General features: G+C 44.5%; 1 protein-coding gene across 1 annotated transcript in view; it reads left to right on the forward strand.

Moving 5' to 3' along the window:
• The window catches only part of SHOC1 (shortage in chiasmata 1), a 1,715,507-nt gene that overhangs the window by 1,021,350 nt on the left and 666,170 nt on the right, over positions 1-27,987 (forward strand). Inside the window, exon 17 of the mRNA XM_086963751.1 lies at positions 14,077-14,149. Coding sequence (XP_086819877.1) covers positions 14,077-14,149 — 73 coding nt within the window. The remainder of the gene's footprint in view (positions 1-14,076; positions 14,150-27,987) is intronic.

Below are 27,987 nucleotides of genomic sequence, written 5' to 3' on the forward strand. Positions count from 1 at the left end.
GAAGCTCAGTCTGGTGTACCTGCGCAGTCCGATGTGAGTGGAGAACGTCGTAATGTTCCGGGACTCTTTATCCAGCACGAGCTGATGATACCCCGCCCTGAGGTCCAACTTGGAAAACCACCGGGCCCCGGCCATCTCTCCGATCAGGTCATCGATCGTGGGGGTGATGTGTCGTTCTCTTTTGATGGCCGCATTGGGGAGGCGCATGTCCACACATATCCGGACCGCTCCCGGCTGCTTGGGTTTCCGGGTGACCACGATGGGCGATACCCAGGGGGTAGGTCCGGACACCTTTTCAATGATGCCCGCGGCTTCCAGCTTCTGTAGTTCTTCCTCAACCAGTGGCCTCAAATGAAACGCGACCCGCCGGTGTCGCAGGGCCACCGGTTGGATAGTGGGGTCCACATGCAGGTGTATTTCCCGACCCTTGAAGCGGCCGATCCCTTCGAATCGGTCCGAAAAGTCTGCAATCAGTTGCTGCACTGATTCCTCGTGCACCCCGAACGCAAAAGAGACCACTCCCAGGTCTTCTGCCGTCCGGCAACTCAGGAGCATGCCTTGGCCTTCCTCCGACACGAAGATGTTGGCACGCGTGATCTTGTCTCCGTGTCGGACTGCTGCTTTGAACTTTCCTCGAATGCGGAGGGGCACGTCCTGGCCATAAGCAAAAACGGTGATCGGAGTGGAGCGGAGGCTGGGTGGAGTAGCCATGTCTCCGTAGAGGGACGCACTCATCAGATTTATTGAGGCGCCCGTGTCCACCGTTGCCATAATGTCCTGATCCGCTACTTGTATTGCACACTGTGGTAGTGTCCTTGTGCGTCGGGTGGCCGTGCCGATCATGTGCACCTTGTGTACGGACCGCTCCTCCTCGTCGTCGTCCATATCACTGTTGCTGGGTCCTCCTTCCGCGCCTTCAGGCTCCGCCACCGCGTGTACTGTCTGGCGGGGCTTGCTGAACTTTCTGGACCGACACACCTTTTCAAAATGGTTCATTTTTCCGCACCCGGAGCATATCTTGCCCCGTGCTGGACATTCTGGCGCCGGGTGTCTCGGGCCTCCACAGTAACCACATGATTGTGCCGAAGCTCCGCCCTGCGGAGTTGTTGTTCGCTTCACCCATTTGGGCTGTGGGCGGACCTGCAGTTTGTTCACTGGTTCCACTTTCATGTTGGCCTGCAGAGCTGCTTCCATGTGGGCTGCCCTGGCCTTGGACAGCTCCTTCGTGCGGCCCAGCGTGAGAATGTCTGGGAGGGGTTTCCCCGACTCTTCCAGAATTCTCTCGCGCAGTTTAGCAGAAGCGCAACCCTGAATGATCTGGCCTCTGATTTCCTCCGTGACATCCTGAAATCCACACGTTAGTGCCAGTTTCTTCAACCGAGAGTGATAGGCGTCCAGCGATTCCTCTGGCAGTTGTCGCGCTTGTATGAAGATGAACCGTTCATAGTCTTGGTTAGCCATGGGTTCAAAGTGCGCATTGAGTGCGTTTATGAGCGTGTGGTGGGTTTTGGGAGTTGCTTCCGTAAGGGTGCGGGCGATGGAGTGAATGTCCTTGCCACCAAGATGGAGGATCATGGCACGCTTCTGCTCCTTATGGACCTTGGTGGCCTCAAAGAATATGAAGAGCCTGTCCACCCATTCTTTCCACTTCGGTGCGAGAGTGGACGGCGCACCTTCCACCACAAACGGCTCAATGGGCGGAATGTTAGCCATCACTTTGGACGCCCGGGAGGATGTCCGTGGGCCGCCGGGATGTGCTCCAGCGGCAGTCAGAGCACCGGGCGCACCTCGCGCGACCAATCAGACTCCTGCGCGCTGCAGAGAGATGCAGGCCAGCGCTGCTCACCTGAAGAGAGCCAGGGATCAGAGTATTTCCTCCAGGCAGGCGAAGCGGGGAGTGTGCGGTGATAAGGCACGAGCACCGCGGACACGTGGTAGTGCCCGCAGCCGCCTCACCCCAACAGGGACACACACACGTACCCCGAGCGGGGAATCGATCACCACCCTCGTCGCCAATTGTTGTGTCGGGTGATCTACGCTCAAGGGACATCTAACCCTGACTAGGCCTAGCACGTGACCCTAGAATAAACTCAGCCGGACACTAGGAATAAAGTTGCTTGGTCGGTCGGCGCGTGTCTCTGAACGCCCTCTCACGTGCTCGACCTCTTTTTATTATAGAGCGGTCACATGACCAACTTGTCCGCCCCTCCGGACCTCGGGGGCGGACCCTCGGGAACACAACAGGGGGTCTCTTTCAGAGGCATGTTTTCTTAAGTTTACTTAGAATACAAAAAATGCACGGATTAGTTCACACTGGGGAAACACACCTAAAAACAAGTGAGGTCACTTCTGCTCATGTCCGCTGCACCCGCTCAAAATGTATACATTATTGCGCCGGCCCAGCGAGAGAAAGGGAGTGACACCTCTGCCCCTTGATAAAAAGGAGGTAATGGACGCCCATCTGCCTCCAGGAAGGCCACCAAGGCACCCACTAGGCTGATGGTGGCTTCTGAACAACACAGACAGCCCAAATCGGCCCCCTAGGCTGCCCAAAAAAGCAGCCTCTGCTGGAACTCGGATACCGGCCCTTCAGCCATTTCCCGCCTTACCAATCTGACCCTGCCTAGTGCTGAAACAGAGCTCCAACTGGGACCTTGCTAATGGTGTGGGGGCGGTCGTGAGTCTAGCTCATGTGGGGATATCACATGGCTGGAAAGTGGGCAACACTGCTGCGGAAGAGGGACCGTAGGGAAGACGGGCGGCAGAGCCATATCTGGATTAGGCAAGGGTAAGGTCTGGACAGGATTGTCTGGGGTCATGGAGATGAGCTGGCATTCTGCACGAGCTGGCAAAGCTGGTCGAGGAAAGTATCCCATGCCGCAGAAAGGCAGCAGGCTTTCATGTGGTGGAGTGCCTCCCCCTCGGCTCTGCCCCATCTATACATTGCCCCATTCCAAGCTGCAACCAGCAGTGTCAATTCAGCCTTCCAGTGCTTGGTCAGGGTTCTCTTTGCCAGTAAGAGGGCCATGCCGGCAAAGCTTGTCCTCACCCTGTGGCGTTTCCTGAATTTCAATATGCCCAACGTGCGGGCCTCCCGTGAGTGAATGTCGGTTAGTTCCATAACCTCCTGCAAGACCTTGTGTACTGAAATCCAATATGTGGAGAGGGTCGGACACAACCATAACTTGTGTTATATATCGGCTGTGGATAAATGGCAGTGGTTACACCGCAAGTGCGCATTTGGGAAGTAGCGATTGAGTTGTTCCAGGGTCAAAAAGGCCCAGTGGAGGATGGAGAATTTATTGTTTGCATAATTGACATTCCGAGTAACCAGCTGGGGCGACTCTGGGGACTTGTGCCACACCTTATTGTGTAATACCTTCTCATTGTTGTCCTCCCATTTGCCCCGCAGAATTGACAATGGAAACCCAGCGTGCTCTCGGATCGCTTTGTAAATCCAAGTAATTGGGTGACATCCCTCCCTCATGTGAAGTAGTGTTTGCAGGATTTTATGGATTTGGGGTTCCTCTTCTTGTGTGGACCAGAGGATCTGACATGTGCTGTGTATTCGTCTGTATGTGAGAAACTGGCCTATTGGCATAGCATAGTCAGAAATAAGTTGCTTAAAGGTCAGTAGGAGGCCATTGGCAAATAGGTCACCAACCGTGTTTAAAGATCGCTCGTGCCAGCACCTCAGGTCTGTAGCGGAGTATGAGCCAGGGAAATGTGGAAGGCCTTGTAGCGCTGGGGCATATGATGGGATCTGGTGCTTAACAAAATGAACACTAACCATGCTACCGTCACCTGTAGAGACAATGGGGACGGGGTGTCCTTTTGAGGAGTAGAAAGCTTCTGATCAAAGCCAACGTGAAGGGGCCAGTCCCCTGGCATGTTTCGCCCACATTTCGCCCTGCCTGCAAGCACGAGGCCCACTGCAGCTGGGTTGCTAATTAGTATGCCTCGAAAAAGAGACACCAAGGCTGCTCCTACAGACCGGCAGCTTCGGTGGTGTTTGTCGTCCCATATGAGTTCTCTCAGGAAGGTATCTAGTTCTTGAAATAAGGAACAGTGGAGGTGTGTAAAGTAGTATTTCCTTCTCACTTTTCATTTATATAGTCTTCATTTACCAGTAGTGGCCCCTTCACAGGGGACCCTGTCAGGGTCCGCTGGGTTGCTGGACCCGTTTTGCAGCAGTAGTTTGCCCCCCTTGTTTTTAAGATTTCATGTTCATAGCGCTTATCTAGACACGCCCCCTTTAATGGAGGGCTACTTAAGGCCGCAAATCGCACATCCGTGCGCTGCTGGCGTGCCAAAGGCAAGCCCATCTGCGCCCGTCCGCGGCTGGAACGCGCCTAGCTCCAGGATCCCTGGTCATGAGAGGATCGAACCTAATTATTATTATGGTAAGGAACTCCTAGCTTTAAATAGCAACGTCTCTGGCCCTATCTGCAGTCGTTATAACCCTGGCATTGCCTGGTCACAATATCCCTATCGCTGTAAATGCGGTTTTCAGATGCCGGAAGCACATAAGGTTAACTCCTGCCAGGCCTTGGTTTCAGGGCAGACTGAAAGTAGGCCGGAAGTTACAGTGACTGTGGATATACGCTGTTCTCTTACTAATGTCCGGTCTCTGGCCAAACATAAATGTAAAGTAGCAGACCTTATCCAGAATCATCATTTGGACTTAATCTGAGTCTGAGACTTGGGCAGACGCTGCCTCTGACCCTGAATTTGTTGATGCAGTGCCAGCTGGCTTTCTGTCTTTTAGGCTAGATAGACCCCCTCAAACGAGGAGGAGGCTTGGCCATTATATATTGAGAAAAATTGCAGCCAAATTAACGTCAGTTTCTAACCTACAATGTGAAGAGCTTAATTGTATATTAGAAATCAACCACAAAAAAACGTTCAAGGGCATTCTCCAATATTGCCCACCAGGGCCCAGAAGTACTTTCAGAAGTAACATTCATTCACTCTTAGAATCCAAAGTTTGTTCAAATAATTTTACCATCTGGGGTGATTTTAATTTCCCTCTAGAAGATAACTCTGACAAAGAGACAGTGGCCCTTCTAGATATACTGGGGACTGTAAGTCTATCACAGGGTGTTAATAATGCCACTCTCAGGGCAAACTTTATATTAAATATTTACATCTGACCTTGCCATCATAGTAATAGAGGTATTACCATTAGCATTGACGGATCATTTCGCTATCTTGTTTGACTTAAAGCCCCCAGAGAGTTCTTCAGTTAGACATACTAGGATGCACCCGATAGTTTACAGAGCATAGAATAAAATGTACCCTGACAGACTGCTGACACAGCTCGATAAATCCCATCCTATTCTAAGCCCAGATCCAGAGATAGCAGTCATAGAATATACAGAGTGGCTGAACTCAGCCTTTTTTGAGGCAGCACCGATCATAAAGGGATCGGGAAATAGGAAGACTCCCTCTGCGCCTTGGTTCTCGGAGGCACTGAGATTAGAAGAACAACATTGTAGGAAATTAGAAAGACGTTGGAGGTCGCTGTATGATGACATAAAAAAAAGAAAGCTATACATTAGCACTGTCCAAAACAAAATCCTTTTAAAAAACGAAAAAGGTGCCTTCTACACAAAACAAATTTAAAATGCCAAAAATTCCTACCAAGAATTATTTCAGGTGATAAACAAACTTACCACATTAACTAGTAAAATAATGAAAATGAACAGCCAGTCATTCTGCAATAACATTGCGAGTACATTGAGGGACAAAGTGAATAAGATGAATGCACGATTTGAGGCTGCAACTTCTAATGACTCTGATGAGGAAAGTCCTGGAATAGTCTTAACTTACAATGTATTTTCCTGCTTCTTTCCGGTCACCAACTAATTTAGATGCTACCAATACCAGTAATTATCGCCAGATCTCCTGCTTTCCACTGCCTGCAAAACTAGTGGAGAAATTGATGAATCAACAGCTGGCCCAATTCATTCAGGAAAACGTTTTAGTTGATCCAACTGAATTTGGTTTCTGGTCAGAACACAGCACCGAGAATGCATTAATGAAAGCTACAGAGGAGATTAGGGCAGTGATGGATAAGGGAGGGGCCGCTGCCCTGATACTCCTCAAATTATCTGCAGCTTTCGACACTGTTGATCATAGTTTGCTTAAACTGCATTTAAACACTCTGTGCATCAATGATTTGGCATTTTCACTGCTTTCCTCGTTTTTGGAGGATAGAACGCAGTCAGTAGCATTTGACCATTTTAAATCAGCACCTTATGCATTGCCTTGCGGGGTCCTACAGGGATTTTCCCTCAGCCCGACATTATTTAACATTTACGTGTCAGAACTGGCACCTCTGATCCATAAATCAAAATATTAACCTTCCACCTCACCTCATTTTCAGCAGTGTATGTGAGAAATAAGTAACTGGATGAGTAAGCACTGCCTAAAGCTCAACTCAGATAAAACTGAGGTTATGATATTTGGCAGCCTTTTGCCAACCAGGGATCCCACTTGGTGGATGGGTGAGCTCCCAAAACCACTAACCAAAGCGAAAAATCTGGGCATATTGTTGGATAACAAACTGCAACGGTCTCTTCTTATTTTCTCATAATTAAGAAGATAAAGAAAATTCTCCCTTATCTGCCAGCCAACTCCAGGAAGACTGTTGTGAATGCATTGGTACAAAATACAGCCACCAGATTCTTACTGGATCTGCCCAAATTTCAATCGATCTCTAAAGAAATTCGGAATTGGCACTGGCTCCCAGTGGCAAGCTGTATCAAGTTCAAGGCCTTATGCCTGGCTTAGAAAGCTTTGAACAATACAGGCCCCTCTTTTCTCAAAAACCTCTTCAATTGATATTATCCAAGTAGACTCCTTCGGTCCACTGAAGCTAAATACATGATTGTTCCCAGATTAAAAATAAAACAGTTGGTGTGGTCGCAGCATGCGTCATGAAATAGCAAAACTTTGGAACACTCTCTCCTTTCATATTGGATCGTCACAATCTCTGCTTTCCTTTAGGGAGGGTCTTAAAACATGGCTCTTTCAGATCTAGGTCCTGGTTCTAGTTGTGCTTAGTTGCTTTGAGCTTTAGCACCAAGACACCTCAGGGTATTTGTGCGCTCAATAAGTTGGAATATCATAACATAACGTATAGGACCTGCGGCAGGATGACCATTTTCAGCAGGCATATTTTCCCTGTTACGCCCAAAGAAAGATGCTTCCAGAACCGTATTCTCAGATTCAGTGAGGACAGGGCTTTTCTCAGGTGTCTGTCGAATGGATCAGCTGGTGAGTAGTAGAGATACACTCCGAGGTATCTGACTGTGTCACCTAACCAGCTGAGCAGAATGCGCCTGAGTTGTACCTCTTGTGGGGAGGCACAAGAGCGCAACTGGTATACACATGATTTTGCCCAACTGACGAAGAGACGAATGGGTCAAGTGTGGCGTGTATGTATGCGAAAAAGGAGTGCAAGCAAATCATCTGCATATAAGGATGCTGCATGTGTGCCATCGTCCACGGAGATTCCCCAGTTTTGTCCCTCCATGTGGAGGGGGACGGCAAGAAACCTCATTGCAATCGCAAAGAGCAAGGGGGACAGAGGGAAAGCTTACCTGGTTCCTCTGCCCACCGAGAAATTTGCCAATGTTCTTTTGGTTTTTTAAAGCTTTATTACAAAAACATCAAACAATGTGTGGATTTTGGCGAAAAAACAGCTTAATTAAGCAACATATTTTCCAAACAGTGATTTCTCTGCATACCTAAAGCAGAATAGATGACTTGCACTAGAAGAAAAATAAAGGCACCCAAGAGTCCGTGGTAATGGATAAAAAAGTAGTGAAACAACACCATTGTAAAACAAGCGTTGGCAAAGCCCATAGGTCTGAATTTCATTTTGAATCCTGAATAAAACATAAAAAAAGGCAGCCGCAGTGAAAAGAATAACGTAAAAATTGTTTACAATGCATTTTTGAGATAAAAAAAATGTAATGTGTGGTTAAGTGTACCTTTAAAATGAAAAATAGTCCATCTTGCATTTCTAATGCACACATTCCACGGAGATAGAATGATATAGCCAACAATGTGCAGCGTGAGATCATTACTGTTCTGGATAGAGCTAAACCCCACTCTAACTACATTTTAAAGAACTGGTAATAATAAACCTTTCAGACAGCTGCCCAGTCAAGCCAAACGAAAAAACACAAGGCACGTGGAGTTGAGGAGCTGAGTAATTAAGGTGCCAATTAAAACAAGCATTGGAAATGCAATAGGTCTCGCATTAGAAAAGTTGGAGCTATTGGTCTTGTAAATGACAAATATTTTATTTATTTGTTGGTTTTTAAAATAGCTAAATTGATAGCTTTGTCATTTACAACACCAATAGTTATAACTTTCGCGAATGTGACACCTATAGCATTTGGAATGCAACATTTTTTGTATTTTTGTTACTTAGATGGTAGCTCTGGTCGTTAGGCCACATCTCTAGAGAGCAGGAGAGTGCAGCAGGGGAGAGAAGCACAGCAATGCAATAGGTTTCGCATTAGGAAATTTTGAGCTATTGGTATTGTAAAGGACACATTTTTTCTTTATGTGCTTGTTTTGAAAGTAGCGAAAGAAATAGCTTTGTTATTTACAATGCCAATAGTTTTATGTTTCGCAAATATGACACCTATTGTAACACAATATGTGTTGTAGCACTGAGTAGTGTGAAGGTGAGGGTGTGTGAGGGTGGGTGAGGGTGAGTGAGGGGGTGTGAGGGTGAGTGAGGGGGTGTGTGACGGTGTGTGAGGGTGAGGGTGTGTGAGGGTGAGGGTGAGTGAGGGGGTGTGAGGGTGAGGGTGTGTGACGGTGTGTGAGGGTGTGTGAGTGTGAGTGAGGGTGTGCAAGGGGGTGAGGGTGTGGGTTAGGAGGGTGAGGGTGTGAGGGTGACTGAGGGTGGGTGAGGGGGTGAGGGTAAGGGTGTGTGAGGGTGAGGGGGGGTGATGGTGAGAGGGTGCGAGGGTGAGGGGTGGTGAGGGTGTGTGAGGGTTAGGGTGTGAGGCGGATTGAGGGTGAGAGGGTTGTGAGGGGGGTGAGGGTGTGAGGGGAGCGAGGGGGTGTGAGGGTGAGGGGGTGTGAGGGAGAGGGAGTGTGAGTGTGTGTGAGGGTGATGGTGAGTGAGGGGGTGTGAGGCTGAGTGTGCGTGACGGTGTGTGAGCGTGAGGGTGAGTGAGGGTGTGTGAGGGTGAGTGAGGGAGTATGAGTGTGTGGGTGTGTGACGGTGTGTGAGGGTGAGGGTGTGTGAGGGTGAGTTAGGGAGTGTGAGGGTGTGTGAGTGGGTGAGTGTGAGAGTTAGGGTGTGTGAGGGTGACTGAGGGTGTGTGAGGGTGAGGGGATGAGGGTAAGGGTGTGTGAGAGTGAGGGGTGTTGATGGTGAGAGGTTGCGAGGGTGAGAGTGGGTGAGTGTGTGTGAGGGTGTGTGATGTTGAGTGTGTGAGGTGTAGTGAGGGTGAGAGTGTTGTGAGAGGTGTGAGGGTGTGAGGGTGTGTGATGTTGAGGGGGTGTGAGGGTGAGGGCGTGTGAGTGAGGGTGAGTGAGGGTGAGTGAGGGGGTGTGAGGGGGTGTGAGGGTGTAGGTGTGTGAGGGTGTGTGAAGCTCCATCTTTTCTAATGCGAGACCTATTGTATTTCCAATGCTTATGATTTACTTCCCTGTCAGGCCTACGCTGATATCTGCGTGTTTTTAGGGCAGAATTAAAACATGAAAAGTAAAATAAAGGGAGACACGGCCTGGCGGCCGTGAAACTGCAGGGAGAGAGAGGGGAGGTGCTGTCGGCTGGGGAGGGGGAGGAGAAATGTGAGCCTGGCGGCCGTGAAACTGCAGGAGGAGAGAGGGGAGGTGCTGGCGGCTGGGGAGGGGGAGGAGAAATGTGAGCCTGGCTGTGTGCGGGGAAAGAGAGGGGAGGAGCTGGCGGCACCAAGCTGGGGAACATATGGCAAAGACTGGCGATTTGATGCTGTGCACGCGCATTTTAACTCATTGCGCATTGAGCAAAAAAGCGCACATGCACTGCATCAAATCGCCAGTCTAGTTAAACTTCTGTTTAAGCCCCTATAGTCTCGCTCCGTTCAATGCGCATGCGCATTGACAGGCGAGACCTAAAAACCGCTGTCCGTCAACTACCATATTCGATATACAGAAGGAGCCACAGCCAAAATGGAGGGGGTGTCCTGCATGTGACAAGCACTGGAGACTGCCATGGTAGTTTTTGTTCCCCAGGCCAGTCAGTCAACAGACACCGTTGAACCCAACAACTTTCTTTTTTCAGGATATCTACAGGGTGAAGGAGCAATGCTTGGGTTTGCAGGAGGAGGGGGAGTTTCTCCATGTGGAAGAATTATTAGATGAACATTTTTGAATTTTAAAGTGCAGTTGCACTAATGCGTCACATTTATGCACAGTTAAATGGGCACCATTGCACGATTATGAAGGCAAAGATTCTTTCACTTTGGTATAAACGGGAATTAAAAAAAAAATCTGGACTCTCCTGTAAACCTCTGACTTCCCAGAGTACTCATCGTATTGTTTGTGAGTTCCAAAAAATAAATCTGAAATTTACTCCACATGTAGGAAGAAATTAGGAAGAGTACATTTCCATCTTTTTGTAAGCTTGGCCCTTGTAAATTTTCCTCTTTTCCAGGGGCAGTTTTGTGAATCGGGGACATAATGATGACCTGGTTACTGTTGAACATTGATATTCTATGTTTTGTTCGCTACTCCTCTTTGTAGTGGCCTCTGAAGCCATTAAGATAAGGAATTTCAATGTTACTCCTGCTCTCGTAATTATTTAATAATTGGCCATTACTAGCATACTGTGCAGTATCAGAGATTTTGCTAATTTACAACTAGAGGTCTGAGTAATCGAGTTTTTCTGAAGCTACTTGTGTTTTACTTAATGAAAGTTCTGAATTACTCCTGAATTTTTGGTCCTTATTCCTAAAACGTTATTCTGTGGGTAGTTATGTCTTACCACAGACCGGTTTGTGGCTTACAATGGTTCATGGGCTTGTTTCACTACGTTTTTTTGCATGTATGAATATGCTAATGCTGGGGATCTGTGAGCAGATTACACCAAAGGTTGGGATAAATTAGACACAAGTACTCGCAAACTTTGAGTCAGCCTAAAATCAGAGTAATAGTTACCACCTAAAAAAGGAGTAAAACGAACCTACTTATTCGTTGGAAAAAGCTTAGCTCGCCTTCAAAGCACCCCTTGGATGGGTATTTGGTTCTAATGTGTTCCACCTTGTAGAAGAAAACAAAGTAACTTTGAAAAGGGTAACTTCAAGATAGTCAACCTTGGCCCAAGAAGAATATTCCCTCAAATAAAGGAGTTAATTTTACTTTTTTCGTCCAAAAGAAAACGAAAAAAATCGTTAGGGGTTTGATAGATTTGGGATTATCGATACGTAGAGCAGTCTTGTGTGGCAGTGACTCCTTGGTCACATAGTCCTATAAACAATGCTTTCGCTCATAAGTTTACAAAGATTATGCCCCTCCGATACCAAAGCATATTCAGATATTGTGATTTTTTGGGGAAAACCGCCTTGCAATAACTCTTTTTACTGCGCTTGGTGTTTATAAAAAGTTATCAGCCATGGGCACAGCACCAAATCGCCAGTTAGATAAAGTCTGTTTAAAGCCCTATAGTCTTGTGACCTGTTACTTGTTATTATCATCCATATTGTAGCAAATGCCAACTTTTCAAGAGCCATTGACTTCGAATTTATTTCTTACTCAGAGTCAACACCTGGTGCCAGATGTACAAGAGGATCTTGTGGTCTCAAACCCTGAGGTTCACAAAATGACTAAGTTTGCAATCTCAAAATCCCTTTCCATAATATATTGTTTAATAGTACAGAACCCATTTTGCAATTATGAAAATTTCTTTTAACTTGTAAAGTGTTCTCTGCGACCCATACCAAATTGCATTTTGGAAGGGCATGAAAGGGGTGTTTCTTCCAAATTGTGATATAGTAATCTATGTCTCAATGGCTTGTAAATGAAATTATGGGCATAGCCCATCGGCCAGTTACTGATTTGAAAAAGGGAAGGGGTCCTAATGGATTCCATTGGAATCAGTGTCCAACCTTCAGGTGTCCATAAGACCACTACCTGCTTCCCCGCTTCCCCAGAAATTTTCCAAAATCGAAAACAATTTTTTAAAGCATCACTGATTCCCTTAAGAAAAAAAGCTTTACATTGTGGAATGCAGTTATAGGGATGGTGATACGCTGTCCCTTGAAGGCCAACATTCCTGTGATTGTAGCAAATTGCTGTGTGTTACAATATTTGATCCACCTAATAAATATTATTTAGGCACATTATTTTGTGACACTGGTGATGTATTATTTTGTTAGCTCATATTATGACAGCAACATCTACATCAAATAATTGTTAATAATATCAGATTACCTGAGCATGCAAAATTGTGTAAACACTAGCCCTGGAAAACATTTAATTACAGTGGTTGTAATCAAAGACGTTTCTGTGAATTTGTATTAACAAAATTGATGTGCTTACACCCGTTTGCATAGTTCTGTGTAATTTCAGGCAAAAACGTCTACTAAAGAATACAGGAAAAGAGCATGAGCGGCTGCTGATGGTTTTGTTTGTTGCATTTAGCACTATTTTCTTATCGCAAATAGCATCTTCGGGTCCAGTTTGGACTAAGAAATAGTGGTAAATGCCGGGTTACGCTCTTTGAGTAATGCCATGTAATATTGTATAATTTTGATGTTATTTCTCGTAAATACGCAACAGCGAATTAGTCGGATTATGCCCACCCCCAGAAAAATATTTGCAAACAATCCATGTGAATTTAGTTGCAAACCTGTTGTGAAAAAGTTAAATGGGTCTCAGTGGAAAATAATGAAAATGTTCACAGTGCTGAAACAAACCGATAAAATAGTTTGTTTTAAATGGCCAAGTTTCAATTGAATAAAAATGTACATTGTTTTGTACCAAGAAAGGAAATGTGTGGAGATTCACATACATTCTATTTTTGACTAGCAAGACCAATGCAGTAGCCAAACGTTAAAATAGCTCTTTCACAAGCTAGAAACTAATTAGTTGGAAAACCAAAAGTGCAGTTGCGCTATATCCCTCTATACGTGGCTAATTTCATGGTGCTTACATTAATTCGCTCCAAATAAACACTGCTGATATACTATCTTAAATGTAGCTACCCTTATCTCGCGCTATAAAAATGGTAATTGGTACTGTAGATTGAAAGGGAAAACGTGTAACACTGTGTTGTAATTTCAGTTTACAAAAGCCAAATACTATTGAGACAAGAAAAAGAAGTCAAATAAGGAGACACGGCCGGCCAAGCGGCCATGAAACTGAAAGCACGGCCGCTCGGCGTGAAATTGGAAAACCAAAAGTGCAGTTGTTCTATATCCTTCTATACGTGGCTAATTTCATGGTGCTTACATTAATTCGCTCCAAATAAACACTGCTGATATACTATCTTAAATGTACGTACCCTTATCTCGCGCTATAAAAATGGTAATTGGTACTGTAGATTAAAAGGGAAAACGTGTAACACTGTGTTGTAATTTCAGTTTACAAAAAGCCAAATACTATTGAGACAAGCAAAAGAAGTAAAATAAGGAGACAAGGCCGGCCGAGCGGCCGTGAAACTGAAAGCACGGCCGCTCGGCGTGAAAGCCTTTGATCCGGCAGGGGGTGGAGCGGCACCAAGCTGGGCAACAGATGGCTGGCGATTTGATGCTGTGCACGCGCATTTTAGGTCAATGCGCTTGCGCATTGACCTAAAAGCCACGGGCACAGCACCAAATCGCCAGTTAGATAAAGTCTGTTTAAAGCCCTATAGTCTCGTGACCTCAATGCGCATGCGCATTGATAGGTCACGAGACCTAAAAGGTGAAAAAACCCTGCCACCCTGCCAGACCAAACTCCCCAAAAACATTTTTGCATCTTTTGCACATGGAAATGATGTTGTTCATAAGAATTATGTGCCATCTAACAAAGCAAGTCTACGGTGTGGAAATGTAATTGTTTTCCTTTTTCCTCTGTCAGGTATTAATAATAACAAGAATGGACGATGGCTATGTCAAATCTACGCTTGTTAACATCCTCAACAAAGTTAAAGGTACGCAATGTGTAGACTTTTTTCATACCTGAATTGTTCTAATGTTGGCGATCTTGTTATGTAGTTTACAATAATCCCGGAAAATAATAGGAAAGTGTCTGCAGATACATGAAAGCAAATAGCTTTACTGTGAGAAAGTGCCTCATTTTGTTCCATCACTCCCATTTCATGTTGACTGTTACTGCTATGCTTTATATCCCTGCACCCATGGGTCCTGCTATCTAGTCGTCAGTACATGTGCTCTGACCACTAAAACATGGTAAAATCCCCATTTAGCATATTTAACTTTCCTGTAAGGTCACAGTATATGGTATAAGAATATACCCCAATGGCAAAGAAAGTTAAAGGTCATATGTGAACTTCAGCATCTATTGTCCCATACTCTAGGCTGGAAAGGAAAACATGGCTTCAGGCCTACATGTGTAACCTGAATCCTGCAACTTTTAAACCTACAGGCTGACCTACCAAAATAAACCTTTAGATGAGAGGCAAACCCTGCTTTTAAATATTAAGTAAGTCACACTTAAGTAGGCTTTGTGGCCCACAATGTATGCCCTCATTACGAGGTTCGGAGGTCTTGCGTTTTTTTGTAGGCTGAAAAAGCCCGTAGCACAAGCTCCCATTAAAAAAAATTGAACTTTGAAAACATCCCTGCACCAAGTGGTAGGCACCTCACATGCTTGCCACATGGTGCAGGGATGTTGAGGGGGCCGTATGCAGAGGGCCAGGTAGGCCCTGCTTGGTACCCCCAAGGTCGCTTTCCAACAGTCTTTCCATGTTGTATAGGCTGACATGGAATGGCTGTTGGAAACCGACATCATAATCCCGACGGCCATCATCCTAATATGGTGGTCGGACTTTAAACCTATCATGTCGGGCAGAAAACCTCTGACCAGTGGTCTGAGGCTTTCCACCTGACATCGTCATGAGTGTCTGGGAGTTATAAGTAAAACCTTTAAGAATGTAACATTTGCATATTTCTACAATGCTCAGTTTCTTAAAAGCTATTTTCACTGTTAGTGCTGTAGCTGGTTCATTGGCCGAAAAAGCTATAGTACAGTTAATATGTTAATTTGACTCTATTTGGTTTGGAATAAGCTACAGAGACAGTTCAACCACTGTTTTAATATGTATAAAAATCCAATTCAATGTTGAAGTTGGATGTTTGATAAATATACAGGAGAAGTAACTTTTAAAAAGTTATAGTTTCCCTGCCTGAAGTCCCTGCAAATTAATTAGCATTTGGCCTGCCTGCTACTAGCTTGTTAGTGCTGCTTTGATGAGGTGTGAAATACTGCACTCACAGCAGAGACAATGTCTTGCTCCTGGAAGAATAACTCGAGGAGGAATGTAACCCAGCTTAACTCAGGCAGTGCAGTTCAAAAGTGCCTAGGAACTTCACTAACTTAAAAGGGACCAGAGGGAGACCTGTTCTTTTATAGTTTAGTGATATGGGGAGCCTTGAAAAGAGGGGGCTTTTGTTCCCAAAACTGTAAGAGGGTGGTTTTTAGGGTGCACCACACCACCTTAATTTGAGCAGGGGTGCTCTATCTAAAATAAGGAAATACACATGTGAGATACAGGAACTGAGTCAGAGTGCCACAGTTTATTCAAGAACAATTTAAACAATAAAAAGAGAGACATCTCTAGTCAAAAATAACTCTAAGCAATCTAGTAAGTACTAAATGTCAAAGACTCACTTTAAATGAAGATCAAAAACATGCATTCTAGTAAGTTCTAAAATCATGGCAACGGAAAGGAAAGTAAGAGAGGGAGAGAGCGAAAAGGAATTTCAAAATACAATAAGCATTATAGCCTCAGTCAAAGATGCTAGATAGGATGGCTAAGTGGGCAAACACACGCGTCATGACCCATGGGTTCACTTGTGCAAGGTAGTCCATCAAATGAAATGTGGGCTGCTCTTTTATATTATTTTATTAGGGAACTGCTAACCACAAGTCTTGATGATGACGCAGGTTTGACCATCAGTCATAACGAAATTGAACATTTATTGAAAATTATTTGCGTCACTTCTCGGAAACCTTATAAAGCAGAAGATTACAAAAGGTTAGAGGTCACTTGTAATTTCTAAAGCTGTGGAAAGTCCCAGTTGGCCCAGTCAGCCCCAACTCCTACTCTTGGCCAATGTTGTTCTCCTAAATGACAGACGCATCCTGTTATTGCTACATGTTGATGTTCAGAAAGATGTACAGGAAGAGGTCATAGGGGAAATACATCTGAGAGTACAGCACGGCATGGGGCCTACTGCCTCTGTAGACGCTCCAGACAGTGTGGACAATTTTAACACAACCCTGTCTATGGGCTGGCAGGGACAATTGAGACTCTTATGCTTCAGGGGTGGACATAATGGGCCTGGGGCACTATTTGGTAAAACTATTCCCTCCTCTTGTTCATTCTTTGAATAAAAGTCTTACAGCATACCTTTCAGACCCTCCTTCTAGTTGGTATATCCCAGGGTGTCGTTCACATTGGAACATTGGCACATTTGGAACATTGGCTCTCCTGCGACTTCCTTAGCTCTATATACTCTTCTTCAGGTCTGTCAATGAGGGATGTATATGGTGTTGGTGTAGGTGATGGTGGATCTATATTCAAATTCTATCTCAGTTGGTATCTACTAGTGGTGAGGTGGGGGCTATTGACCTGGCACTGGGTAATGGTGGCAGGCTGAATTGAGTGTAGTACTATTGTTGTGACTTCTACTACTTCTATAAGTGCTAAATTATCCCCATTCCCTGTTCTACCCTTCTTCTTCTTGTGTATATAGGCCTTCTGAATGTTCTCTATTCCTACCTAATTCTTACCCACTAATTTACTACTAGTATTTTTAGCAAAAGGACAGAACAACTGCATGGCACAACAGAGGAGCAACTGTAGTGTAGTTCCTATATTCCCAATAGGCTCTGCGCATTGGAATAATATATCCTATAGATTTGACGTAGGACTTAGATCGACTAGGTCTCTATCGAATATATTAGACTTAATTGTGAGTGCCAGCTAGCTCAGAGGTCACTAGAAACTTTCTCGAATAAACAAGAAGGGATTAGTTTCTGACAACTGCATAAACATGACAACTTTGTTTCCCCAAGAATAAAACTAATCTTCAGAGTCGTGGAAACAATAGATAGATATTTTACACAGTCAACTGTGCATGCTTCGTTTCATCAGAGGTGCAGAGAAATAGAGAGACTGGCGTTTTCAATAAAAGGGTCTATTGAACAGTCTTCTTTCTCATGCAAGTAAAGTGAACTGCTACAATTGTAATACTGGTTGCAAAGTATAATGCATACAGTAAGAAGAGTATTATAAAATAATAATGTAAAAGCATTGTATGGTTCCTAGACCATAGATAAATACATACATAAATAACAAAGGCTAAAAAGTACTCAACTGGTGCTTCTAAAATACGCCTACCCCGATGTACCTAACCTTAGTCTTCTACGAGGGAAGAAGTAAGTGAGGTGTAGCATAGGTTTAGTTTGTCTTTGCCAAGAATCTAACCAAGATTTCTCTTAGGGTCTAATCAGCTCCGTACCTTGGTTTTAGAATGTCGGGGGTCTGGTATCTCTGTCTCGGGACTCAATTTCCCAACACCCCACGAGGAGAGCTTGGAAACACTGGAGCTGGATTCTCAGCGAGAGAAAGTCAGCCTCTCTGTCAGTGCGTTAGCTGGAGGGTCGGCTTCTTTCGGCACTTGCTGTAGCGAGCTGCGTCGGGCACGTAGATAGCCGAGTTGCTCCGAACCACCGTGTGTTTGCTAGGGCAAGTGTAGGCATATTTATACCTTGAAGGTGCCTTGTTTGACGTAAAGTCAGACATAATAACGTCACCAAAGAACCCCAAGGGAATTGTAGTTCTTTGAAAACTCCATGATTTCTAGGACAAATCAATATTCAAGCAAGGGGATGTCCCTGACTGCTGAAGCCAAGTTTTCCAAGAAATCGTTGTGGCTTTTTGAAACAAGTGGAAGTAGCCATGCCTGTATTTGGACTGGATGGGTTATGTCTAAACATGGGCATGATTTCTATGCCTATATAAGGGAAATGTGGATTGTACCTATATAAGGGCATGAATCGGTAAATTACGCTTGGATTCTAAAATGCTCCACAACACCCACTCCACTTTATTATGTTCGATATTACTAAATTCTAAGCAATTTTAAACATGTCTAAAGCATGATGTGTAAAAAATCACTCCCAAAATACATAAAATGCATTTGAAATGTCTGTACACGAAAGATGAGCACTTGCGCTGTACGCATTAAAAAAAAATATATTTTCATTCAAAGCATGTAGTATAACATTGGAAAATGCTTTATCAGAATGAGTCATGAAATAACATTTATGAAAAGGCTCTTAAAGACAGAAGAAAGTTTGAGACCATTCCATGACAGAATATATAAACTGTTTAGGTTGTGGACAAGGTCAAATATTGTCATTTGGAAGTGTTTCAAAGAATTCTTGTTCTCTAAGAATACTTCTACTTTAAGCAGATTACTTTGTGCAAAAAAAAAAGTTCAATTTTGGAAAAGTCGAATCGCAAAAAAATAGAGTTCTAAAGTTGGAAGTTTTGTTATGAAAAGTGAAGGTCGAATACAGAGTCATGTAGAATGCTGTGTGCTAATTTCACAAGTCATTCTCGTTGTTAGGAGAAAACATCAAATCTTCTAAGCAGACAAATAAATCGTCTACTACAGTAGGTGAAAGTTGGACCACTTCATTAAGAAAACCGATAGCACAAAAATGTGAAGCATCGCTGTCAGCGTTAGCCGCATTAGCAATGTTTGTCGGAGATGGAGATGGAGGTGGTACCTGTGTGCCTGTCAATTCACGTATCTCACCATCAGCAGATTTTGTTTGTGAGATCTCAATGAATGCCGTCATCAGGATTGGTAGCCGCTGGGGATAACACGATGCTTGGGATGTTACTGAACCAAGCAAGGTGTCAACATCCGTTGGCAGTGCTGATAGAAGTGTTAGACATACATCCAACACGCATTCTTCTCCACATAGCAGGCATCGTAGAACAGGTAAGATGCAATCTTGCCAGATTGGTCGGAATGATAGGAACCACATGGTATTCAGGTCTCTTAAGCGAGCCAAGCCCAGGATCTGTATCATGGGCTCAAGACACTTCATTGCCAGGAGAGTGTTCTCTATGGTAATCTGGGTGTTGCTGCTGACAGGACTTGCCATATCGGAGCAGAAGGAACAAGAATAGTATTCCTGCTACGAGTCCCAAAATGAGAGGCAGGCCGCCGATCACTGAGTGCACGTAGTTTGGAAAAATGCAGAGGACTGCTTCAAATAGTGCTAACAGTCCAGACAAAAACTGTCTTAAATACATGTACAATACCACTGGTATCAGACATGTTTAAGATAGGACCTAACATTTCTACGAAATGTACGGGGCAGTTTGTTGATAATAGGGCATGTATCTCTGCAGAGGACCTTGCAACTTGTAGTTCATACGTCTCTTTGGATGAGGTCAGTGGCACAGTTTTTTGTAAAAGAATGGCTTTCATTCTGCTTAAAGTATCAATTCAAATAGAAGAGATGTTCAGTGAAGGCCATAACGGCGACTCCCCGTCTGTCTTAGCTTTAGGAAACAATACTTGCATACAACAAGTGACCCTGGCTGAAACAGTTACGAGACAGGCTATTCCAGGCATCATTCCACAACAGCTGTGATCATTCAACATTATATAGCTCTCGCTTGAAAGCTGCCTAAAAATTGGATCTATCACTGCTGCCGTACAACCTTGCAGGTGTCAGGATAAATTGTTCAAAGAACCTTCACAGGCTCCATGTAAATTAATACCCAGACATAAAAGTGTACCACTTAGTGTGCTTTTACATTTTGTACCACTAAGAAATACTTATTTTCCCCCACTCCAACATTTGTGTGTATGTGGTAACTTCTAGGTTGACTTTATGTATTCTTTAGCCAACCTTTCATACACTAGTATACAAGGGGCATTCCGCAACAGGAGGCACTCACAGTGATAGCTAGATGTCTCCACAAACGTCCTGCACCTGTCCAAGTTCCTTCAGAGTTTATTGTGGCTCTGCTCAAAATAGCCATGACTCGCAATTTCTTTTTGTTTGATAATAAGTTCTACCTGCAAACCTCCGGTGTAGCCATGGGAGCTCCTTTTGCCCCTGATGTAGCTATACTATATATGGCAGCTTTCGAAGAGGACAGTGTACTCAACCAACTCAACCCATTCAGAGAGCATGTTGACCTCTGGATGAGGTATATAGATGACATTTTAATGATCTGGAATGGCAGCGAGGACCAACTGAACTGTTTTTTCACTTGGTTAAACCAACAATCCCAGCATGTCAAGTTTACGATTCAATCGGATAACAACACCATTGATTTTTTGGATATCACCATCTACCATCACTCTGGAAAACTATGTACAAAACTTTATCGAAAACCATCTGAGAGAAACTCCTTACTGGCTTACAATAGTCATCATCCTCGGGCACTCCGTGATAATTTGCCCTTTGGACAATTTTTGAGAATACGGAGAAATTGTTCAGACAAAGATGACTATTTCTTGGAATCTCAGGTTCTCTCCGATCGCCTACTCAATCGGGGATACCCAAGACGCTTAATAAAAAGAGCACGCAAACGTGCCTGGTTTTACCCACGTGAGGAACTTCTAACTCCGAAAGACAGAACCAACAGTGATGAGAGCCGCATTGTCTGTGTCACAACTTACAATACAAAAAGCAATAACATCAAAAGGATCATCAACAAGCACTGGCATCTGGTAGCGGATGAGATCAAACAAGCTGAGACACCTCTGCATGCCTTTAAGAAGGCCAAGAGCATCAATGACTATGTTGTGTGCTCTTTCCTATCGTCTGACAACCAACCCACCATCAACACTTTGTGGAACCTACCACCAGTTACTGGCCATTTCAGATGTGGCCACTGTAAGGCTTGCGACATGACGATTCAAACCAAAGAATTTGTACATCTCCATTTAACCGTCAAACTGAAATCCTTCAGTAACTGCAATTCCAACAACCTCATCTATGCCATCATATGCCCATGTCAAAAGATCTATATTGGGCAGACTCAGCAAAAAATTAAAGCACGTATCCTACAACACATGAGTCGTATTCGATGCGATGTTTCTGGCGCACCTCTTGTGGAACATTTCAAGCTGCATGCCCACCCACCTGAAAGTCTACAGTGGCTGGTCATCGAGAAAACCACACTAGGACCACGAGGTGGTAACATTTCTGACACTCGAGAACTGAAATGGATATACTTTTTCAATTCAATCGAAACTGGCCTCAATGAACTAGACAGTTCTTTCTCCCAACTAGCCACGCTACCATGATAGATCTACCTGCCAATACCTGATTCACCACTCTTAGCTATGAATCGTCATGGTACCCATTTATAAAAGGTTTTTTTCCCCCTCTTCTCCAGTAATTTCCAGTAACGTCCGGTATAAATTGATGGCTGATCCATCAAGTTGGTCTTACCCTCATGTGTGAGAGGTACACCACCATTTCAGTCATTCACTTTTTAATTGATGTGTATTACATGATCAGTAATTGTGGATGTTGAAATGGCCCTCTTAGTGGCTTGGTTTGAAAAAGTTTAAATAGCTTTAATTATTCTTTAGCTATTGGTGTCATGGTGTCTTTACCCTCGTGTATGAGAGGTACGTCACTATCCAATCCTTCCTTTTAACCTGGTGTGTACTACATGATCATTAACTGTGCATATTGAATCGACCATTTCAGGGGCCTTACCCTCATGTTGACAAGGTACGCCCTGTAATAATGATTTTTTCACTTTGATTTCAATTTTTTCTTTAATATGTTGTTGTGAATACTTGCTAGCAATTTAACACATTCCTATCATAAGGTACAATTGTGGAGTCCGTAATTCCGCCTATGAGGCGTTTAACTTCCACCTTTCGTGACCCATAGTCTTTCTTCATTGTCCATGACTTTCAAGGCCGCCATGTGACCTGTTTCCATAGCTACATCATTCAACCAGGAAATGCGGCGCTTATCGGCTGCCTGCGTACGGAGCTTTGAGAACTAACTCGATCGAGTGAGTACGGTCCCCCACCCGCTCTGTCCTTCGCCTTATACAATTCACTAAATGAATGTATATCTTACAATTCCTTTGTCTTGCCTCCCCAGCCTAACTGTGGATTAATTCCCATTTATATTTTTTGGACTGAACATCGGTATTGAGACGTTGCCGTTTTCCGGTAAGCTTTTCATTTTACCGGCATTGGTGTACTTTGTCACCCGCACGTCAACATGCCCCTAACTGATGATACCAATTACTTTAGATGCTGACTCAGAAACGCCAATGTTTTAAGTAACTACAAGACCACATTAGGAACTACGGACCATGTGGTATGTCCTTATTTTTTCAAATATTCCACCATCATATGTGTTCACGTTGCTCCGATTGTTAGGCACTTTGAGGTAATCTAAATTTTATGGTCAAGCCGTGTTCCCTAGCGAGTACCCCACCGACTCCATGTACGAGTTAAAGTGCATGTAATTTCCCTCCTGTGTCAGCTATGAAGACGCAAATACATTTGCGTCCAACGTTAACATGTCCTCTTTCAGACCCACCATGAATGGGTCGAATGGTCCGTTCCTAAGTATGCTATGCCAACGTCTTTTTGTAGTGTACTCCTACGTTTTTCAGCTCTGGCTGAAGTAGGCCCTGAATCTCTGCCACCGAGCCTCTTTTCTGGCTTCTGACTCCGAGAAATCTCTGCCCAGGCAGCCCCCGTACTCGTGAACTCTGACTTACTTTCAGCGCGGCCCCTCGCGCTCGGCTCAGCCTGCTGCCTGCCAAGATTGACTATAACCTTCGAGTTATCTGTTTCCCTCTCCGAAAATACATTCCTGCCTGCTAGCTTCAGTAAACATCCTTCCTCAGCTACAGGGCTAAAGGGCCGACCTGTCTCTGTGCAAGTAATTCATAGCTTCGTTGCCATGCTTCCATGGAAGGCCCCATGCCCCCACGCTTCTCATACAGACACTCAGGCGCTTATACACGCACTCACAGCAAGTATAGAATAGCTTCTGCTCTAGAGACCTTTCTGCCCAGATAGCTTAGTTCCTAAACATCAGATATCAGATATGATAGAAGCACAAGTTGATCTGACATGCCAGACTTCTGTCTCTTTCCGTCCGTGTAAATGTCAAGTCCCCTGCACCCTTCCAATTACACGTCATGCAGCTGCGTGCGCATCCAAGCTTCCGATTTCTGCTGACATTGCCACATTTTCTGTTAGTGCCACCCCTTTGTGACACCTATCAGTGACGTTTCCAGAACACACCTCTAGTTCACGCCTCTTGATTACGCACATGTACCACGTGTATATTGTTATCTTGTCTTCTCTCAGCTGTTACGCCTTCTATACTGTTTCAATGATGTACAATAAGTATATAAGCTATGTACTGTTAATAAAATGTTAGCGCGCTCATCTATCCCTTCTGACACCCTGTGTGGTGGTCAGAACATGATATCTTGGCCATGACCATTCCTTTTTAAGGAATAAAACCCTTAGAACTCTAACACCACGGACTCTGTCTTTTTTCACCCGATCTGAGTTATTATTGATTAAGTACTTACCTGCATAGAAATTAAGAGAGTAAATTAATTATTTACGTCATTTTGGCGCCCGAATAGGGACCCCTCCCCCACCTCACGCGCCGGTTGGCGCATTGCAAGCTCTGTCCCCTGCCATCAGTTAGAAGGAACATACGCGTACTGGCAGGATTTCCTGCATCTCCCTCTGACCCACGGAGGTGACGAAGACTGCGATCAGTGCCCAGACGAGGCGGTGAGGAGTGCGGAGGATCCCGACCAGAGCCTAGCCGAAAGAAGCAAGGTCCGAGGTGTCAAGAGGCCCACCAGGTTTCCGAAGTTTTCCGAAAATTCCCGACGTTTTCCGAAGTTTTCCGAAGTATCGAGTCGAGTCCAGTCGAGTTTTCTGAGGCCTTCTGTTTCCGTGCTTCCCGGTGAGTACCATTGCTGGGTCGTATCTAGACGGGTTTGGGTACGCAAGTCCGGTCTGCACTGTTTTTAGGCAGTGTATCTGTACTGTTTAGCAGTATATCTAGTATTCCGAATTTCTGAATTTTTGCACTGTTACAGCAGTGTATCTGTACTGTTGAGCAGTACATCTAGTATAGTGGGGTAGTCGTCTATGTTTTAAATGTTTTTAAAGGTTTTTTGTGATTAATGTCGTGGTATGAATGTGATTGTTTTCTTGTGCATTATTGTGTTTTCTTGTATAAATAGTTACATTCAGAATTAAGTATCAAGGATCGAGCATTTCAGTATCAAGTAGGCACAATGCCGTTTTTCAACAAGTTAAAGCAGATAGGAACTAGGAAAGGGATGTTAGAGGAAGAAATTCCGATCCCCCCTAGGGACACTCCAGGTAATTTCATGTATAACAAACATGGCATAGACGCCATATTGTATCTAGAGTTGTGGACCGATTATACCAAGCACCTAGAGGAAAGATACCGATGGCCAGTTAACGGAACATGGGATGCCGAGTGCATCATAAAGGTAGAAGAGGCATTACGGAAAAAGAAAGCCAGACAATCTCAGAAAGACGCCATAGAATTTTGGCGTAAGGAATCACATAAACGTGCTGAAAGAGCACTTCGTAGAGAAGACAGACTTAAAGAATCAGAAAAGGCTCAAGAAAACGAATTAGTTATTGAAGGAATTCGGGTAAAATCAGAACAAATAGATCGCATCCGAAATAGCCAAGTGAACAACATGTATCTTTTGGCCGAAGGTACACCTGACGCCATTTCAGAAATACCGAAAAATTTGCCGTCACCATTAGTTCCCACTAAAGCAATGCACAAGACTACTAAAGACATATTCCTAAATTCATACTTAGAAGACGTAGCACCAGCTTACACCAATCTGCCTGTTCGTGCCCTGCCTACTGACAGGGACGGGGGTGGCACCACACCCCCAGGTCAAGTTCCGACGGTACCGCAACAGACTTCTCCCGTTCCGCCAGCCCCGCCGCTTCCTGTACTCAAAACTGATCTACCGAAACCACGTTTGCCTGATCCACCTAAACGACAAGTTCAAGTTCAGATACAGACTCCGCAGGGAGGTAATGCACAAGCGTCCGCTTCAGGAGGTGCGACCGCGGGTCCTCAGACCCCGCCACCAACTCACAGATTCAATCTCAGAGATATGCAGAGTCCTCTCACGTACAGGTCTCCCCACTCCTCTAATTCATCCCGCCTTGACGCATTAAAAGAAAACATGTCAGTTTGCAGATATGATCCAGTACCCGGAAAGGACGATTTAATGATATTGGCATCATTACGGTTAAGATCTGCTACTGATAGCTTGTTATGCTATGCAGGAATGAAGGACCGTCTAGACAGAATATATGAGTTTGTTCAGACAGGAAAGGACCCTGACAGTATTAAGGATGCCATGGAGAAACAGAAAGTTGGCATGCAAGCGCTGATACTACGATTTTTCATAAATTGTCTAATAAGAGAACGAGACAGGCCCGGAACAGATCAGAGTGAATTAGACGCATTGAACAAGTGGGGTCAAAATATAGCTGATGGAAGACATGACAGACAGAATTGTATAGACTCTATGTACAAGAAAATTAGGAAAGCAGTGATAGCCGTACATCAGAAAGAGAAAGAAGAGGCTCCCTCCGAGGAGGAAGAAGAACAGGAAGAACCCGAAGGAAATGTAGGAACAATAGCATATGTAGGTAAGGGAACTTACCTTAGGAAGGGTTTCCGTCCGGAGAGCAAGAGAGTTTTCTTCTCTGCCTTAACAAATCCGAATTCTGCTGAGCATCAGTTCCAGGAAACTGATAAAAGGCTCCGAGACCGAGTTGGGTACCACGTACTCAATTCTATGGATGAACAAGAACTAGCCCGATCAGCTGTATCATGGGCCGAAAATGCAGACATATATAATGATGACACAGTAGCACAGACATTTCTGAACCTCTCCCCCGACGAACAGAAATTAGCAGGTGTATACATGATTCAGCACCTTCTCATCAAATACAGAAAACATTATTCTGATCCAGGTCCCTTACACGAGACACTAGAAGCACTACTGATGGATAGATGGAGAGGTCTAAGCACTAAATTAATTCAAATAATTCTAGAACAGCGACACAGATATGATACCTTTGTAAGCTCTGAATATGTTCCCGCCCCACCTCCAGAAAGGAAAATGTACCACATGCAATGCGGGGGTGGTATTGAAAGTCAGAACCCCTTACGAGAAGTGCACCCTGTTATGGGTGAGGATAAAACCTTGAAACGCGTGTATGTACACACGCCTCTGACTAAATTAGAACTGTTAGAAATGAAGAAACTAGTACCATGCCATGATAAAGACCCTGCAGGTTTTCATAGAGAGCTTAAAGACATGTTATTAATGGGGGATTACACGTATGATGATATCATGAAAATGTTGAAAGTATTATTGCCTACGGGTATATTCGAGAAATTAAAGGAAAAGGAATGGGAGGTGGGAGACACAAAGATTGCCTGGGCAGAAATAGAGGAAGAAGAAAAGAAACGGGTCCCAGGGTTAGGCCTTGGGGACAAAACTAAAGCATTACCAGGTTTGATAGTACAGGTCCTGCCCAGATTATTGACAACAAGAAAGGAGGATTGGGATGCAATATCGTCCTGTAAACAGAAACATGATGAAGATACTAGTGACTTCTATTCAAGATTCGAGAAATGTTTTATTATTAATAGTGGCCTCCAGCCAAGTAGCGAGTCGTACCCGCATCTTTTTGTATCAAAGTTAGTCGAGAATTCCTTACCGTTAGTCAAAAATAGAGTGTACAAGGTCGAGAGTACATGGCAAGCAAATACGCCATCCCAGATGTTACAAATGTTACAATATCATCAGAACAGAATCAGAGAAGAACAAGATCAGGAACAAAAACGCATGAAAGACACAAAGATGAAAATGTTAGTAGCTCAGACGGTCCCATCCGATGGTCACAGAAAGGGTGCGACCCAGACAAGTCACACTGCAGCTCCCGTTAAAGGGACATGCAATTATTGCAAGCAGCCAGGTCACTACGTACATGAATGCCCAGTTCTGAAACATAACATAGCGACAGGTAAAACTAAAGAAAGACCGCATCCGCCTAGACAAGACCATAACCAACATCAGTCTTCACAGAATACACAGGGTACACAGCCTATGCATGTTTCCTCGACTCCAGCACAGACCGTAGCAGTACCACAGCCACAGCCCATTGCCGCAACTCAGCAAGTTTCACAGCAGATGTACCAGTATGCCCAGTCCGCGTACCCCGAATATTCCCGATATACATGAAACAGCCTAGAGAGGGAAGGTGGCTTGCCTCTTATTGAGATTCCTGTAGATCAAGAAGGTCCTTATGTACACAGTCAAGTATTGGGAAAAGATAGAAAGTTTTTAATTGACACAGGGGCAAGTCGCACTACAATCAGCCATGATGAAGTTCCAGGGGCACCCCTCTCAGGCTCACAGAATGTTTCCCTGGGTTTTTCAGGACAGCCTATTGTAAATGAGGTATCAGAACCAGTTCCCCTGGCTGTAGGTCCATTATCACGTGTTACAGACCTGTTACTCACGAAATCATGTCCAGAAAATCTGTTAGGAATTAAAACATTGAAGGCTCTAGGAGCTATAATATGCTGTTCCCCGGAGGGAGTTAGACTCTTTCTGCGGGATTTCAAGGGTCATTATGTTCTGCGTGAATTTGATGTCAGATTGAAAAAGGT

The sequence above is a fragment of the Lissotriton vulgaris genome, chromosome 3_1 (assembly GCF_964263255.1).
Source record: "Lissotriton vulgaris chromosome 3_1, aLisVul1.2, whole genome shotgun sequence".
In the NCBI taxonomy this organism is placed as follows: Eukaryota; Metazoa; Chordata; class Amphibia; order Caudata; family Salamandridae; genus Lissotriton; species Lissotriton vulgaris.